At 45.3% G+C, this 17,069-nt stretch overlaps 2 protein-coding genes across 7 annotated transcripts in view; both read right to left on the bottom strand.

Moving 5' to 3' along the window:
• Positions 1–5,267, bottom strand: part of TADA2A (transcriptional adaptor 2A) — a 28,632-nt gene extending 23,365 nt beyond the window's left edge. The window contains exons 1-4 of one of the 5 annotated variants that reach the window (XM_082200825.1): positions 5,079–5,267; positions 3,446–3,545; positions 2,259–2,374; positions 1,364–1,423 (exon numbers count right to left, since the gene is read on the bottom strand). In XM_082200825.1, the coding sequence (XP_082056951.1) occupies positions 1,364–1,423; positions 2,259–2,374; positions 3,446–3,470 (201 nt within the window). In that variant the 5' untranslated portion in view covers positions 3,471–3,545; positions 5,079–5,267. The remainder of the gene's footprint in view (positions 1–1,363; positions 1,424–2,258; positions 2,375–3,445; positions 3,546–5,078) is intronic. The other 4 variants (XM_082200826.1, XM_082200827.1, XM_082200828.1 and 1 more) reach the window with 4 other exon arrangements.
• Positions 5,268–6,796: 1,529 nt separating this feature from the next.
• On the bottom strand, positions 6,797–16,779 carry LOC309519719 (uncharacterized protein C17orf78). Of its 2 annotated transcripts, none has more exons than XR_014213977.1 (7): positions 16,267–16,779; positions 15,515–15,598; positions 13,694–13,960; positions 12,931–13,078; positions 9,440–9,561; positions 8,099–8,209; positions 6,797–6,900 (listed from the first exon to the last, which is right to left on the bottom strand). XR_014213977.1 is itself a non-coding variant. In XM_082200846.1 (7 exons), exons 1-7 carry the CDS (start codon positions 16,319–16,321, stop codon positions 6,889–6,891), a joined length of 765 nt encoding a protein of 254 aa, XP_082056972.1. In that variant the 5' UTR covers positions 16,322–16,776; the 3' UTR covers positions 6,797–6,888. The 2 variants fall into 2 exon arrangements, 1 of the variants encoding a protein (XP_082056972.1); XM_082200846.1 differs by having other exon boundaries at positions 12,931–13,044; positions 16,267–16,776.
• Positions 16,780–17,069: the final 290 nt, after the last annotated feature.

Below are 17,069 nucleotides of genomic sequence, written 5' to 3'. Positions count from 1 at the left end.
ATTTAAAGCACATGGCCTTCCCCAAAGAATTCCAGGAACTGTAGTTTGTTAAGGATGCTCAAATGTAGCTTGGCCTGATCCGACAGGCTATCTTATGTTCATAAATGGTGTTCATAACTCAGTGACTTCCTTCAGAGGCACCATTTAAATCTGGTATGTGGGACTGCAAATGTCCATTGCTGAGTAGTACATTTCCTTAGGTCTACATGTACGAAAACAAATTATTCCAGTAGCTGGGGAACAAGAGATCAGACTGCTGCTTCTGGAATGACAGTTTAAAAGCTCCAGCAGCACGCCACAGGAATTTCAAGTTATTATCACGTAATGTAAATATCTCACAAGCTATAATTACGGTTCGCTCCTGAAAGTGGTATTACAGAACACAACGAAGACCTCTTCGTTTACTTCTCTGTGGCTATAATTCCAGAAGTAACATGGGCATGACAGATTAAAAAGCAAACAAAACACACCCCACTACCCCCCAGAAAAACAACCACTGTTCAATGGGAAACCTGTTTTAGGAGTTTCAGTGGAACAGAAAATGTAACTGTTCTTCGTGACATAACAATTTAACTAAAGTGTTTTCTGGTTAATTCAGTACACAAAGAGAAACATTATTGTTCTACAAAGTAATATCTAGAGGTAGCCAATGAAGTGCCCCCCCCCTTGCTAGACTACAGCTCCCACCATCCCTGACCATTTGGCATGCTGGCTGAAGGGAATTGGGAGTTGTCGTTCACAGGCATCAAGAGAGGACCACACTGGCTACCCCGATGTAATGAATCTTCTAATGCAAAGTGGCTAAAACCTGGTCTAGGCAGGACTAGATTGGGCCTTCCAAGCAAATTTTTCTGCTCTCCATCCCCAAGACCCCACTAATTTTGGAAACATCTTCTTCTTCTTTTAATTAGACACAATGCTGGGGTGGGCAGTCATTTAAGGCCAAGCCAGCCCCCTGATGGGGATGCAAATTGCCCCCTCCCTGGTTGCCAGAGTGATCATTAGAAGAACTGAAAGGAGGCAATATCAAAGGGCTGACCTGCAAGCATTGGCTGAGGAGTGGGACTGTGCATCCTATGTGCTTGTGTGCGCAAATCTGGCATCGCCACAACTACCACTGGCTTCTGACCTCAAATCCCCGTTCTATCAAGTTCAGGCATCCCCAACCTGCAGCCCTCCACATGTCATGTTTTTGACCTACAACTCCCATGATCCCTAGCTAACAGGACCAGTGGTCAGGAATGATGGGAATTGTAGTCCAAAACATCTGGAGGGCAGAAGGTTGGGGGTGCCTGATCAAGATGTGTCTCCCGGAGGCTGACAACGAGAAGAAAAAGCAAGGTAATCAGAAAGGTGCATTTACCACTATTTCATAGGTGTGGTCGCTCTGGTGTTTCTTGTACTCAAATCCTATTGTGAAGCACTGCAAAACAAAGGAGTTTGCCACTAGGTTACTTTTCTTCCTTCTTTCTGTAGATGTGAAACAGGGACTTTATACTGACTACAAAGAGGTAAAATGAAAAGGACACAGGGATGCCTCGATCACAAACAAAACATCCCTTCCCTATAGTTATTTCCTGGAACCTTTCTAACAAACAGTTTCCTTTTATTGGTGCTATGCAATAAATAAACTGTTAAACACACTGAAAAGGGGCTGACTCCAGCATATAACACCATTGACTATAATTCACAGGCTCACGTTGGCAAGAAGACTGCTTTACAACAAAGAATAGCAATCTGTTTGCAGGTGACTTCTGACAAGACTTTGGCACAGCTTGGAGTTGTTAGCTCAGGAGTCAGCAGCCATTTTGGGCTAGTGGGCAGATTTGTAATTATGAGAGAGTGCCATGGGAGACAGAAAATGGCTGCTATGGAGGCATGCTATATTAACTTCAGCATAGGAGAGGCTGAGCTGGTACGAACAGGGACTGAGCAGGAAGCACAAACAGTTTCTCAGGTATTGTTGATTTCTGAAGAAATGTTTTTGGAGACCTTTCAGAGCACCGCAGGAGATAATGACAGGCACACTGGTGCCTCGGGTTCCACATTGGTGACCCCCTATGTGAGCCACTGCCAGCTATACAAAAGAAAATGAAAAAGCAGCAGCAAGAGCTGGAAGCTGGGAGCTCTTGTCTTATTGATATGCCCTAGTCTGCTTCCTGGTGATCTGGCTACTTGGCTTTCAGCATCCTGGGAGAACACAACAGGCTTGGTAACTCAACCCTCCTTCATTTCTCTCCTTGTAAATGTAAGTTTACCTGCAAGCACAGCAAGAAGGGAGGTGGGCCGCACTCTGCACACTTTATGTAAGGTTCTGCGAGGTAAGAGGAACACCCTCGGCATGGCGGCTTGTCAAAAGGGTCATCTGTAAAGCCAACAAGACCAATACGTAACAAAGCTTGGGCGCCATTTTGCAAAGCAAACTCCTTCACTTGTTGTCGGCGGAGAAACTGACACAGTAATACATCTACATGTTAAGGTAAACAGGACACGGTGGGGAAAGTTTGTGGAATATTTGAAAAATCCTAGCATGCAAGCAAGTTCATTAGTAGGGTTAACTTAAATCAAGCAGTTAAAATTATTAAGAGAAATGGAAGAATAACTTAAAAACGGAGCAAAGTGGAAAATGCAGTGTTAAAAATTTAAATCAGAAAAGAAACCACAAAAGGGGGGAGGGAAGTGAAATATGTTATTGTACCGGATGTATTTGTTTGAAAGGCGTGTAATTGTGATTTTTTTATTGAGAAAAAAAATTAAAAGAAAAAGATAGATAGGAAACTGAATCAGACCATTGGTCCATCTAACTCAATTTCAGATCAGAACATTTCCCCAGCCCTTTCTGGTGATGCTGTGTTTTGAATCTGGGACCTTCTGCGAAGGCCAGGGTGTTTTTGTGCCAACAGACACTAGTTGGGTGGACACTGAAACTACTACATGTCCCTAGTGACGCCAGCCATCAAAACTCAAACTGGTTCATATCTGTTCAACCCCATTCTTCGCAGGTGCAGGAAACATTTGGCTGCCCAGACACTGCTGAACTACAGCTCCCATCACCCACAGCAAGCACAGCCAGTGGCATGGCATGATGGGAGTAGTAGTTTAATAACATCTGGAGGGCCAAAGGTTCCCCTTGCCTGCACTAGTTGAGATGGAATGCCAGGAAATGGATTTTATATGGATTTCTGGGTTTCCTCTGTAAACCTTGGGGTTTCCCAAGGCTGCTACTGCCTCCCCCTTGAATGTGGCTGGGGCCATTTTGGCTACAATAAGGAACATGTTCTCGGAACATGAGAAACAGAAGCAAGTTGCATAGCCACATATCATTCCACATTCACTTATGATCTCGCCAGATCAGGTGGTATCTTTCACCTAGCACTACCTATTTATGAAAGTTGGGGATTCACATTGCAAGCACTATCAGCAACCTTTGAGTGACTCTACTTACTGCTGAACGATGTCAGACGCTCCATGTTCCTCCCTTGGGCACCTGAACTTCAATCTCTACAATCTCTCATTGAATTAAGCTTTCCAGTGATGCTCAACCCCTGTAAAAAGAAAAATAAAGATGTGTGCCCGTTTGTAGGCCCCTGGAAGAAAAATATAGGAATACAGGAAGATGAGTCAGACCATTGGGCCATCTAGCTCAGTACTGTCCACACTGACTGGCAGTAGCCTTCCAGGGTTTCAGGCAGGGGGTGCTCCCAGCTCTGCCTGGAAATGCCGTCAACAAGAAATAGAACCGTCAGCGTCATTGGTTCAGTATTGTGGAAGACTCTGCAAATAGAGATTCAGCAGTTGCCTTCTGTTTCAACTTGTGCCCACCTGACCACTTCAACTAGCGGAACTGACACTTTTACATAATACCCACACCGCTTTTGTAAGAACATGATTGTCTAGTGTGGCAACACCGACACTTTGGATCTCCCTGCCAATTGATATAAAACAGGCTCTTTCACCCATCCTTTTCTGTGGCTGCTGAATACATTCTCATTTAGATTGTGTAGAACTGTAGAAGTTTTAAATCATGTCTATTACATTGTAGTTTAAACCTTATCTTTGTTTTAAATGACGGCTCTAAATATTTAGTAGTAACTTTATTTTATCCTTTTTGTAAAACGCTTTGAGGTTTTTCTGCAATCAAGCAGTATATAAATTTTATGACGTAGATAAAATAATGGGTGTCTGATTTTAACTTTCTGTATTGCTTTTACTGTAGTTTTATGTTCCATTGTTGTAAACTCTCTCTGTGTGCATATATACATGCTTTTATAAATATATATGTTTTTATAAATAATAGATAAGACATCTGGAGCATCACAGGTGTTAACACTGAACATAAGATGGAACACAAATCAAATTTGATTTTAACAGCAGTTCTATCAATGAGCAGCTGAAGCATGTGGCTAGTGGGAATGGGAGGCAGTAAAGCAGGTTGCCTCAACCTCCTTCAGATGTTTTTGGCCTACAACTCCCATGATCCCTAGCTAGCAGGACCAGTGGTCAGGGATGATGTGGATTGTAGTCTCAAAACATCTGAAGGGCTGAGGTTGAGGAAGCCTGGTGTAAGGTGCACACTCTATGGAAAAAAAATAAATCAAGAACAACAAAAGGTGTGTCTGTGTGGTTGGGGGGGTAAATTCCCCCCCCCTCCATCACCAGACTCCATCAAGACACAGGTCTTGTCAGGCCCTTCGAAATCAACCTTCCCTTCCTCCCCACAGCCTTTTATACTCTCCCCCCCCCAACTGACGCCTCAACGTCACAGCAACCACGCGCTCCCTCGTCCCCCCCCCCTTGGCCAATGAGGTGAAGCAGGCGGCAGCGTACGCGAGAGCGAGTTCCATCCGGGCTCCGCCTCAGACAGCGAGAGCGCACGCGCTGACCAGGGGCGCGCCTGGCTTTCGTTCCATTTCCCCCTCCCCTCCTGAATGTGTCGTTCCTTTCATTCCCCCCCCCCTCCCGTCCCAACACACAAGCCACCCGGTTACTTCCGCTCTTCCGACACAGCCGCCCCGCCCCTTTTCTCTCCCTCTCCCCTCCCCGCCGCGAAGCACACCGCAGCCCCGCCCCTTGATTACCTGCCTCGCTTTTGCTCGTCTTTCGCTTGCTTTGCCGACTCGAACCGGCTTTAAATTACGTGCGTTCCACGCAGAACGGGGCGGCACAGGCGGCCCCTCCCTCTCCCCCTCGCAGCCGTCCGTTGCGCTCACGCTCTTTCTCTCTCTCTGGAACGTGCTCGGGCCCGACGGGTGGCTGTGCACGTGGGCTGTCGAGACCGCGTGCGCGTGTGCGCGCGCTCCTCCTCCCCTCCCCCTCCCATCTTCCTCCTCACCTCAGAATACTGTACTGTATACTGTATATATATATTCTCATCTCACCTTGAACGCACATAAGTAGAACGAAGAAGGCTCACGGTAGCCGTAGAATATATTCGTAATATTCCAAGATTACTTGGGAGTAAACACATTTTTAAAAAAAAAATGGTTTTCATGTAAAATGAATAATAATAAACCAATAAGGGAAAACGGATTACACAGCTGTGGGGCACGACAAACGGAAATGACAATACATTGCTGAGGAAAAAAAGAGCGCCTGTAAAGAAATATACGTTGAGAAAGCTCTATGCGTGCCATATGTTTAAAGCACATAGGTAATAGATTTATTTTCCCCCAAATAATACTGGGAACTGTCGCTTAGACTCTGGAGATTTATAGCTCTTTGAGGGGTAAACTACCTTTGGGTAACTGGGAGAACTTTGGGTAATGATAATAATGGTCACTACAAGGAAGAGTATTGGCATGTCTAGGATTCTGCTTAAGCAAAATGTGAAGTGGTGGCTTAAGGTGGTGTTGCATTACAATTTAAATGTTAGGTCAACTTGTGCAAATAATTTAAATAAAATGAAGCAAACGTTGATGGCACCAAGTAAAGCAGTTCAGCAGTATTAAAATAAACATCCACTTGACACACTGCCGAGTTGAGACACAAGTACTTTTTAGAATAAAATATTTTGAATATAAGTAAAGGTAAAGGTACCCCTGCCTGTACGGGCCAGTCGTGTCCGACTCTAGGGTTGTGCGCCCATCTCACTTAAGAGGCCGGGAGCCAGCGCTGTCCGAAGACACTTCCGGGTCACGTGGCCAGCGTGACAAGCTGCTCTGGCGAGCCAGCACCAGCACAGCACACGGAAACGCCGTTTACCTTCCCGCTAGTAAGCGGTCCCTATTTATCTACTTGCACCCGAGGGTGCTTTCGAACTGCTAGGTTGGCAGGCGCTGGGACCGAGCAGTGGGAGCGCACCCCACCGCGGGGATTCAAACCGCCGACCATGCGATCGGCAAGTCCTAGGCGCTGAGGTTTTACCCACAGCGCCACCCTTTTGAATATAAATAGGGGAGGGATAATTTTTTTGCAAACACCTGGCACATGTAAAAATGGAAAAATGACCAACCGCCTCTAGGTTTTTATGTGCGTGAAACATGTATAGGATGGTGTTTATGGTGGTGTGTTATATATGTGCTGACAATAAGTTGTGTCAGGTGTGTGTGTAAAGGCTTTGTGTAAATGATTAAATACTTCGACAACTGTACAAAATATATGCATACAACAAATAAAAAATAAACACATAAATGAACAATAACTCTGACAAATGAAAACACTGCCCCACTTAAGCCCAAATAAAGAGAATTTTTAAAAAGAAATTTTGATTACATAAAGGGGGAGATGTAGCTTGAATTTGCTATTTCTGAGATCATGTTGAGAATTTTAAACACACACACACACACACACGACCCAGTAAATGAGAAAACACCTTTTATTTCACTTATTTCAGAAGCAATGCCTAAACACTCCTGAATTAAGATGTTTTGGGGGTGTTGGGACTTGATGTTAAACTTCTGCCTGGAAAACAAATGAAAAATCTACTTTATAATATAACAATTCCAACTTTTGCATATTAAACAGTACTGCTAATATGGGGGTGGATTTTGTCAGTTCAATGCAGGACTGGAAAAGCAATTCCAAATCTTTTACTTGCATGTTTTTTTGTTTTTAGAGATGGCCACCAACTTGAATAACTTTGAAAGGGGGATTACACAAATTGGGCTGGGAATTGCAAGTGAGGAATGGGCTGTCACATTCAGGCCCAGTTTGTGGGCTTCCCATGAGTATCTGGTTCATCACTGTAGGACAGAAAGAAGGGAGGCCAACAGTAGATGGAGCCAGAGTCCATAACAGGGAGAGACAGAGCCAATTAATTTTGTCTCCATCCTTCTCATTTGAGTTCTAACAAGGGCAACCCTAAGACAAAGGAGGAGGAAGCTGGCAGCAAACACCACCTTCTTGACTGGTTGTGAGTTGGGGTGGTGGTGCAGATGTACCACTGGCCTGGTTTAAGAAGACCTTTCTTAAGTTCCTATGGCTGGATTGGTCTTATGTGTGATCTGGCAGGGTTCTACTTGTTCCAAAACCATGGAGTACAGTGGTGCCCCGCAAGACGAATGCCTCGCAAGACGGAAAACCCGCTAGACGAAAGGGTTTTCCGTTTTTGCTTCGCAAGACGATTTTCCCTATGGGCTTGCTTTGCAAGACGAAAACGTCTTGCGAGTGTTCCGATTTCCCCCCGCTTTCCCCCCTTTTTCTAAGCCGCTAAGCCGCTAATAGCCTTTTAGCCGCTAATCCGCTAAGCCTTTAATAGCTGCTAAGCCTTTAATAGCTGCTAAACCGCTAATAGCGCTAATCCGCTAAGCCGCTAATAGGGTTGCTTCGCAAGATGAAAAAACCTCTAGACGAAGAGACTCAAGGAACGGATTATTTTCGTCTGGCGAGGCACCACTGTATACAGCTTTTGATGGCTATTAGCCACAATGGCTATGTTCTACCTCCACTGAATACCAACTACTAGGAATCACAAGTGGGGAGAGGGCTACGCCCTCAAGCCCAAGTTGTAGGCTTCCTTTTGGAGGACCTGGTGCACCATTGTGAGAGCAGGCTGCTGGACTAGATGAGCCTGATCACACAGGGCTCTCGTCCTACGCCCAGGGAAGTCTCGTCTAGCTGAACGGAATAAGCACGACTGAACTGTTAAAAACAAACAGACCATGGTGGGGATTCTGTGTGCGGCAGGATTTGTGGCTTCCGTCATTTTCTTCTCTTTTGCTTCATGTTTTTGCGTAGGGAAGAGACATTGCGTCCAACGAGGAAGGGAACACTGAGTGAAGAAGAAAATTTATCAGTATGGCTAGGCTGGTCTAACTCCGTCACAAAGCCCTGCCTAAGCCCATGTCTTCAAGACAGACTTCACCAACCTGGTGCCCTCTAGATGTTTTGGCAGTCACTGCTACCCTCTATATTGGTCATAAATAAGGTACGGCAGGTGGGGGCTGGGTGAGGGCAGGCTGAGGTGGGTGGGGCAAGGCCTCATTTGCCCTAAGGGACTAGCCTCCTGTGCATTGCAATGCTGTGAAGCGTGTTTCGTTAGCCTCCTGCCTGCCAGCCCCAGACTCCATTGGCTCCTCATCACTAGTTAGGCTCAAAACCAGGTACCACCGGTGTGTTTCCAGATGGCCTGTTTAGTGACTGTTCATCCTGAGTGCCCCTGGTCCACTTCCTCTGGTTCAGTGTCCCGGTCATTGCTGCACTCTGGGGTCATGACAGGTATTGAGGCCACATTTTGACAGTCCCTCCCAAAAGAAGCCTACCTTGTCCACCCTTCAGTTTCCTTGGGACTTGGACAGGCCAGGACTTGGGTTGGGTGAATCTGTCTATTTTGGTTTCAGTTTCTCATTTTTCCAGTCTTGAGTTCAGTTCTCCACGTTTCCACATCAATTTGTGTTTGTTTTTTTTAAAAATTCTCATGAAAATCGATTAGCATTTTATTGCAAATTTATCCCAATACACACATGCAGTTTTGCCTATTATACACATTTTTGCAAAGCAATTTCCCAGTGTATTTATTATTGCTAATATATGCATTTTATGCTCACGTTATGCATTTTTGCACGTTTTACGTGAATGTATAACTATTGCAAAATTCAGAGACGTGCAACTTTCAAAGGATAGCTGTGTTTCGGTTTGCTTATTGTTTAGAAAAGTGCAAATTAGGTAGGTTCTTCTTTAAATGCAATGAATGAATTGAATTTCTCCCCCAATCCTAGCCAGTACATGAAATTTCACCACTATTTCCTCCACACTGAATCCTCTGCAAATATGGGTAAGGACCCTAGTTCAATGGTAAAGCATCCGCATTGCATACAAAAGGTCCTAGGTCCAATCCTTGCTATCTCCAGAAAGGGCTGGGAGAGATCCCCACCTGAAACTCTGGAGAGCTGCTGCCAGTCAGTGTAGACAACACTGAGCTAGATGGACCAAGAGTCTGATACGATATAAAGCAGCTTACTTATTTTAAATTGTCGCAGTGATTTGGCACAAGCAAACTTACAGGACAGGGGACTTCACATACACCAAATACCATAAAGAAGAACATCAGGGGCACCATGACACACAAGATGGCTATTTTCAGGAAGACACCTATCTTTTTCCTGTCCTCCATCTCATCTGTTTCTGGGGACAGAACGAGAAACACGAAGCATAAAATAGGCGAGGTAATGTAATAATGAAAGATAGGAGCTGTGTTGTAGGGTATGTTCACATTTGCAACTTTAAAAAGCAGAACAGTCGCTCCCCCTGCTGCGTTTCAAGATGCATTTGCAGAGTCTTGCTCACATCAGAGAGGGGGTGGGGATGTTTTCACCCAATATGCATGACCTTTTTGTCTTCCTTGCCCCTGAAACACCCCCCCTCCAACGCCTACTCATGAAACATATGCTAGGGTTGCCATATTTCAAAAAGTAGAATTCTTCACATGTGCAAAGCTTTTTTTAAAGAAACCCATCAAAATTGTTAAGCTTTTTGGGGAAAACCTCCCCCGCAAAATAGTGATTTTAAGCTTTTGGAGCTGTTTCCACTGCTTTTTTCCATCACATCGCCAAATTTCCCCTGAAATTTTGCAGATTTAGCAAAATTCCTCCATGACACCATTTTTACACCCGGAAACTAGGACACGTCAGGAATTTTCCTGACGTATGGCAAGCCTAGCATATGTTTTCATCTGTGCATGTGCAATGGCTGTCTTAAATGTTCACAGTACAGATACGGTGGGTTAAGTTTTCTAGTCGGATTTAATCTGGATCAGGGCCGGGGGGGGGGGCATACCGCATCGGACAGCAGTATTTGTCAAGAAACTGCAGGATCAATATGGACCATGGGTAACATGTGAATGTGGCTTCCAAAAGTAGCACTGGGAGCCACTGGATGTGGAGTAAGCATTAATGTGAACACATCGAAGTCTCAAGACCAGGCTTTCTCAACCTCGGCCCTCCAGATGTTTTGAGACTACAATTCCCATCATCCCTGACCATTGGTTCTGCTAGCTAGGGATCATGGGAGTTGTAGGCCAAAAACATCTGGAGGGCCAAGGTTGAGGAAGCCTGCTCAAGACATTTTGGTGCCTGAGGTAGAAAATCTGAGTGGTATTTTCCCACCTTTCAGCACACCAACAGTGATTGGTGGGTCAGAAGGAAGGGAGACTAACAGTAGGTGGAGCCAGAGCTAATGATGGACGGAGCCATATAATACTACTTTTAGTCCTCCTCTTCGTTGAGTTCTACAATGGCAAAATAGAGAATAAGGAGGAGGTAGCTGGCATTGTAATAATAATAAAAATAATAAATTTTATTTATATCCCGCCCTCCCCAGCCGAAGCCAGGCTCAGGGCGGCTAACAACAATAAAACAGTACAAAAGTACAACATAAACAACATTCTAAAATCATTCATTATAAAAATTAATTAATTCAAGCCGCTAGCAACCATTGGGCCAGAGCTCTGTGAAGATTGCCGAGGGAGGGAGTCAGGCTGTGCCCTGGCCAAAGGCCTGGTGGAACCGCTCTGTCTTGCAGGCCCTGCGGAAGGATGTCAAGTCCCGCAGGGCCCTGGTCTCTTGTGACAGAGTGTTCCACCAGATCGGAGCCACAGCCGAAAAAGCCCTGGCTCTAGTTGAGGCCAGCCTAACTTCTCTGTGGCCTGGGACCTTCAAGATGTTTTTATTTGAAGACCGTAGGTTTCTCTGTGGGGCATACCAGGAGAGGCGGACCCGTAGGTACGAGGGTCCTAGGCCATATAGGGCTTTAAAGGTTAAAACCAGCACCTTAAACCTGATCCTGTACTCCACCGGGAGCCAGTGCAGCTGGTATAGCACCGGGTGAATGTGATCTCGCAGCGAAGACCTTGTAAGGAGTCTTGCTGCAGCATTCTGCACCCGCTGGAGTTTCTGGGTCAGTCTCAAGGGCAGCCCCACGTAGAGCGAGTTACAATAATCCAGTCTGGAGGTGACCGTCACGTGGATCACAGTGGCTAGGTCAGGGCGAGAGAGGTAAGGAGCCAACTGCTTAGCTTGGCGGAGATGGAAAAATGCCGCCTTTGTTATAGCTGCAATCTGCGCCTCCATGGAAAGGGAGGTGTCGAAGATTACACCCAAACTCTTAACGGACGGTGCTGGCACTAATTGCGCCCCCGCAAGAGATGGGAGTTGCCCCCCCAATCCCATATCGCCCCGTCCCAGCCACAGGACCTCTGTCTTCAAAGGATTTAGCTTCAACCGGCTCCCACGTAACCATCCAGCCACAGCTTCCAAACATCTGGTCAGTGTGTCTGGGGCCGAGTCAGGATGGCCATCCATCAACAGATAGAGTTGGGTGTCATCGGCATACTGATGACAACCCAGCCCAAAACTCCGAACAAGCTGGGCGAGGGGGCGCATAAAGATGTTGAAAAGCATCGGGGAGAGTATCGCATCCTGAGGTACTCCACACACCAAGGAGTGGCGCGATGACAATTCCCCCCCCCCAAGCGCCACCCTCTGTCCCCGACCAGAGAGAAACGAGCGCAGCCATTGAAGGACTGTGCCCTGGATCCCCACGTCGGCAAGGCGGTGGTCCAGAAGTTCGTGATCGACCATGTCGAAAGCTGCTGATAGATCTAGAAGAATCAGCAGCCCCGACCCGCCTTGATCCAGCTGTCTACGAAGGTCATCTGTTAGGGCGACCAGAGCCGTCTCGGTCCCATGACCAGCGCGGAAGCCGGACTGGAATGGATCCAGAGCTTTTAATTTGTTGACACTCCCTCTGTGTTAAGTATATGGCAATCTGAGGACTTGCTGTGTCCAGTTCTGGGCACCACAATTTAAGAAGGATATTGACAAGCTGAAGCACGTGCAGAGCCTTATGAGGAATGGTTGAGGGAGTTGGCTATGTTTAGCCTTCTAAAGAGGAGACTAAGAGGATATATCTTCAAATAGGTAAGGGACTCCCACATAGAGAATGGAGCAAGATTGTTTTCTCCTGCTCCAGAGGGCAGTACCCAAACCAAGGGATTCAAGTTACAAGAAAGGAGATTCCAACTAAACATAAGGAAGAACTTTCTGACTGTAAGAGCTGATGGTGAAACAGACTCTCCATACAGGTGGTAGACTCTCCTTCCTTTGAGGTTTTTAAACAGAGGCTGGGTGGTCATCTGTCATGTATGATCTAGCTGAGATTCCTTCATTGCAGGGCTTGGACTAGATGACCCTTGGGTCCCTTCCAACTCTACAATTCTATGATCTTTACTAACTATTCTGCTGTTGCTTGTTAATTTCACTAGGGCTGTTAGCAACTTTGAGATGGGATTCCTTCAATCCACAGAATAACTCCTTGGTGAATTGTGCACCTCAAGTCATGCAAAAAGGTGGGATCTAAGCTTTTTTTTAAAAAAAAATATTACAATTTTAGTCTCCCCTGACTTCTGTCCCTGCAATATAGCACAGTATGCAGTATTTCTTTCGGCTAATTATCCTCCTTACTCATGCAAAACTGGAAAAAAACCAAATTAGTTACCTTGACATGTTGCATTGATTCGGATTTCAGTTGCCTTTTCCAAACTTCTTGCAAAATTTTCATTATTAGTTTGATTGCTGATGATGAAACAATCCGACACCCCTGGGAGAAGCACTGTGAACAGAAATTGTATCTGGGGTGTGTTTATCTGCCAGGGAGTTAAATTAGAAAAGTTGAAAAAGAATGCTTGCATCTTGTAATGTCTCCGATGTCAACACCTTCCCCCCCCAAGCATTATACATATGTTAAAAAACCTGGGTGCCATTTTTCCAGCCCAAGGGCCACATTCTCTTTTGAACAACCATACAAGGGCCACATGCAGGGTCAGAGGCAAAAAGGAACAATTACCTTTTAACAGGCTAGTTTATACACACACTCACACCCCTTTCTCTGCCCTCTCTCCTGACAAGCAAGAGGCATTATTATCCAAGGACATATTCCAGCCAGGCACACAACTCTCAGGCTGCAGTGCAAGACCCGTGAGGGGCGTGGCTTGGGGGAGTTCCAAGGGCCAGATACAGAGGTCCAAAGGGCCACACTCAGCTCCCAGGCCTGAGGTTTGCCACTCGTGTCAGGGATGAGTCATAGAAGAGGGTAAGATAGCAAAAATGGACGATGGGTTTTAGCTAACTAATTCTACTCAGAGTGGGCCCACTGAAATGAACAGGCCGATGTCCATTAAGTTCAGTGGGTCTATTCTGAATTGAACTGACATGGAATACAACCCAGTGCATGGCCCTCAAGCTCTGCTTCCTTTCCTTACCTTTCCCCATAATACTAGCTTCTGCCTGACTCTGGAGGCTCTTTCTGTGATCGGCCGATATCAAGCAGCATTTAGCAGCACAGCCCCTCTCATCAGGATCCGCGATTTGTTTCAGGCCGTAGAAGAGATCCATAGCTTTTAGTTTCCCTCTGTACATCTTTTCGGAAACAATGAGATGTACTTTCATGGTGCCTTGAGGTCCAGAACATTGCAAAGCAGCCACAGTGTGATTTCTGGACAACTCCTCTCTAGATGTGTTTCCACTTTCTGTGGAAAGACAAAGTAAAAACAACAGCAACCCAAAATCAGTTGTTACTTAAGATAAAGGAATTTAATAAGTTGTCCTTAGGATTCAGCTGCATTGGCAAAGAAAAAGCGTTTATGTGAGTTGTATATGCGTTATAACACTGTAACACCAGATGGTGCTGTGGAGTTCCGTTTTTGCCAACCTGATTTCTCATACAAAGTTTACAAAGCACTTAACTGAAACGCTTCTTTGATGTGTCTAGATCCAGCCTTAGACCATTCCAGCCTATGCCTTGCCACCTCCGAAATATCACCTTCCTTGCATTCCAGCTTGTTTGTGCCCTTCTCACCTTCCTTTCTCCTCCTTCTCACTTCTTTGCACACTTGCTTAAAAGAAGAGGCAGATTCGCATGTGAGCTCACTCTCTGCGGAAAGGGTGGGGAATCTCTGGGCCCCAGACCTAGTTAGGTCCAGTGTGACTTGCTGTGCTATAGAAATCAACTTGGAATACTGTGTGCATTTCTGCTCACTGCACCTCAGAAAGGATATTGTGGAGCTGAGGAAGGTTCAGAAAAAGGCAACTGAAATGATCAAGGGGATGAAGCAAGTCCCCTATACAGTATAGGAAAGGTTGCAGCATTTGGGTCTTTTTAGTTTAGAGAAAAGACAAGAGAATCGTAGAGTTGGAAGGGACCACAAGTGCCATCTAGTCCAACCCCCTGCAATGCAGGAACCTTCCACCCAAAATGGGGCTCAAACTTGCAGCCCTGAGATTAAGAGTCTCACGTTCTACTGAGCTAACAAGAGGCGACTTTCTAAAATTATGCATGGTGTGTAGGAGAAATGGATAGAGAGCTTTCTGCATCTCTCATAACAGTGGAACTCAGGGACATCCAAAGAAGCTGAATGTTGGAAGATTCAGGAGAGGCAAAAGAAAGTACGTTTACTCACAGCAGTGTATACTTAACCTGTGGAACTCGCTGCCACAGGAGGCACTAATAGCCACCAAATTGTGTGGCTTTCAAAGAGGATTTTAGACAAATTCATGGAGGATTATCAATGAGTACCAGCCATGGCTGCTATGTTCTGCCTCCAGTAGTTGGCTGGAAACAGCAGGAGGGAAGAGCGTTGTTGCACTCAGGTCCTACTTTCAGGCTTCCTGTCAGCATCTGGGTGGTCACTGTGAGAGCAGAATGCTGATAATGCCTCTTGCCTAGATGATGTATGTGGTGGAATGCAAAGCAATGAATGTTCAATAAACAGATGATGTTATACATGTTCACTGCAAAATTTGTGCAAACAAATATGAATGCTCAATAACCAGGTCATCAGGAAGCAACCTGAATTAACCTCTTTTTGAAGCCAAAGTGAGGGACCTGTGGCTTCCCACAGATGACATTGCTGGACCATGGCTCTCACCATTCTACTCTGCTTGCTGATGGGAGCTGGGAGTCCCACAACACCTGGAAGGCTGTATGTGCTCCCCATCCCTGCTTTAAACAGAGGGTTCCTTGAGAAATCTCAGTGGTTTTGGCAGCCTCTACAGAGGAGAAGGCATTCCTGAATCTCTCCTACCTTTCAGTATGATGGATATTCTTTTTGTGCTTTTAGGAAGGAGTTCAGAGAATCTTTGCACGCAACAGTGATAGTTCTGGAGTCCTGAAAGGGAATGGGCAGAATGGATGAACAGCCTTATATACATTCCTTGTTTGTTCCTAGCTGAGAAAGGTCTCCCCATTGCTGCAATGTCTATAATGGTCCTTTGCTCTTCCAAACTAGGTTTCTTTTTCCTGAAGTTGGCCCCCTTATAGGGAAAAACAGAGCTGGGAAGGGAGAGGTAGAGTGTGCTTAACTCTCCACCTGGTGGCTCCTTTGGTGTGTGCCTGTAACTTGCACCTGGAACCCTACAGTGGAAAAGTCTTATGGGGGCGAGGGAGTTGTAGTTCAGCATTATCTGGAGGGCCAAAGGTCCCCCAAATGTGCCCTAGAAAAAACAACCACCACATGTGTTTTACTCACGTTTCTATGAACATATTGTTGTGAGCTTGGGGTATGTGTGTGTTAGGCTGTATGGTCCTACTTTGACACTCTAACCACAACTCCACACTGGCTGTAATTTTGGACACGCAACCTTGGGAAAGTCCCATTTTGCCCAATGGAACTTTCTTATGAGTTAAATGCATTCTGCATGTTCCATCGAGAAACTGAACCCACTATTTATATTTGTTTCTTGTATACTGTAATTTGTTTGGATTCCTTCCTTTACCTTTTGTATTGGAATGCAGTATAGAATAATCTTTTTTTAACAGAAAGAATGATCTGCTTACCTTGCTGACTAAAATCTTGCATCAGCGATAAACTAAACAACAGTATAATATCCATAATGTTGGAATGAGAATTAGGTCATGATTTACTGTCCAATTCCTTGTTTTCTTTTCTTCTATATGCACATGCCAGTTTGAGGTGGAAGTTGCTTCTTAAAAGGGACTGTAAAATTGCTAGGTAGAGTTGGAAAAAAATTAATATTGTTCCCCCTCAAAAGATCACGATTGCCCTGATTTAAAATGCCTGAAATCAGAAAATGCAAACTAATTCATCAGACAGTGTTGACTGTTTCCTCCTTTATTTTAGCAGTTTATTCCATTTTAAGATCTTTTATTGCCACAAGAAGATGTGCTCTAGGTAATAAGTTCCATTATAAGCATAGTGTCCACAAGTTTCTCTTAAGCATTAAATGAAAGATTAACAAGAGGAACTCAGTCGTCTAGGGATCGCAGCCTGTATATATACGGACAAAAAACCCCCTCATCTATGCCTATGCCCAAAATTCTGTTCTGTTCCATTGTGCTGTATCCAGTTCTAGAATGGATAGGTTATGCTGCTTCTGTTGTGTGGCCTTCTAGAATTTGGGACACTTCCAGAGAACCTGTTTATTGAACATTCATCCTGATTTGCTTGCAGGACATAAGTCAATGGCATACCTTCCAAGTGTCCCTGTTTTCCAGGGTCAGTCCCAGAATAATGAAAGCCATCTTGGCTTCTGATTTGATCCTGGAATGTCCCTATTTCCCCTGCCAGCCCCACTGCTGCCAAGTTCAGGGTGGAGGATGAACCAACACTTGGGCTGAGC

The sequence above is a fragment of the Podarcis vaucheri genome, assembly GCF_965113315.1.
Source record: "Podarcis vaucheri genome assembly, chromosome: 15".
NCBI classification, from domain to species: Eukaryota; Metazoa; Chordata; class Lepidosauria; order Squamata; family Lacertidae; genus Podarcis; species Podarcis vaucheri.
The sequence above is the reverse complement of the archived record's forward strand: the minus strand, read 5'-3'. Positions and strand labels throughout refer to the sequence as shown.

Coding starts and splice junctions, on each gene's coding strand:
- LOC309519719 (XM_082200846.1), bottom strand. CDS start 16,321: ATGGATATTATACTGTTGTTTAGTTTATCGCTGATGCAAGATTTTAGT. Junction 15,599..16,266: donor GCAAGATTTTAGTCAGCAAG/GTAAGCAGATCA, acceptor ATTCCCTTTCAG/GACTCCAGAACTATCACTGT. Junction 8,210..9,439: donor TATGTGAAGTCCCCTGTCCT/GTAAGTTTGCTT, acceptor TTCTTCACTCAG/TGTTCCCTTCCTCGTTGGAC.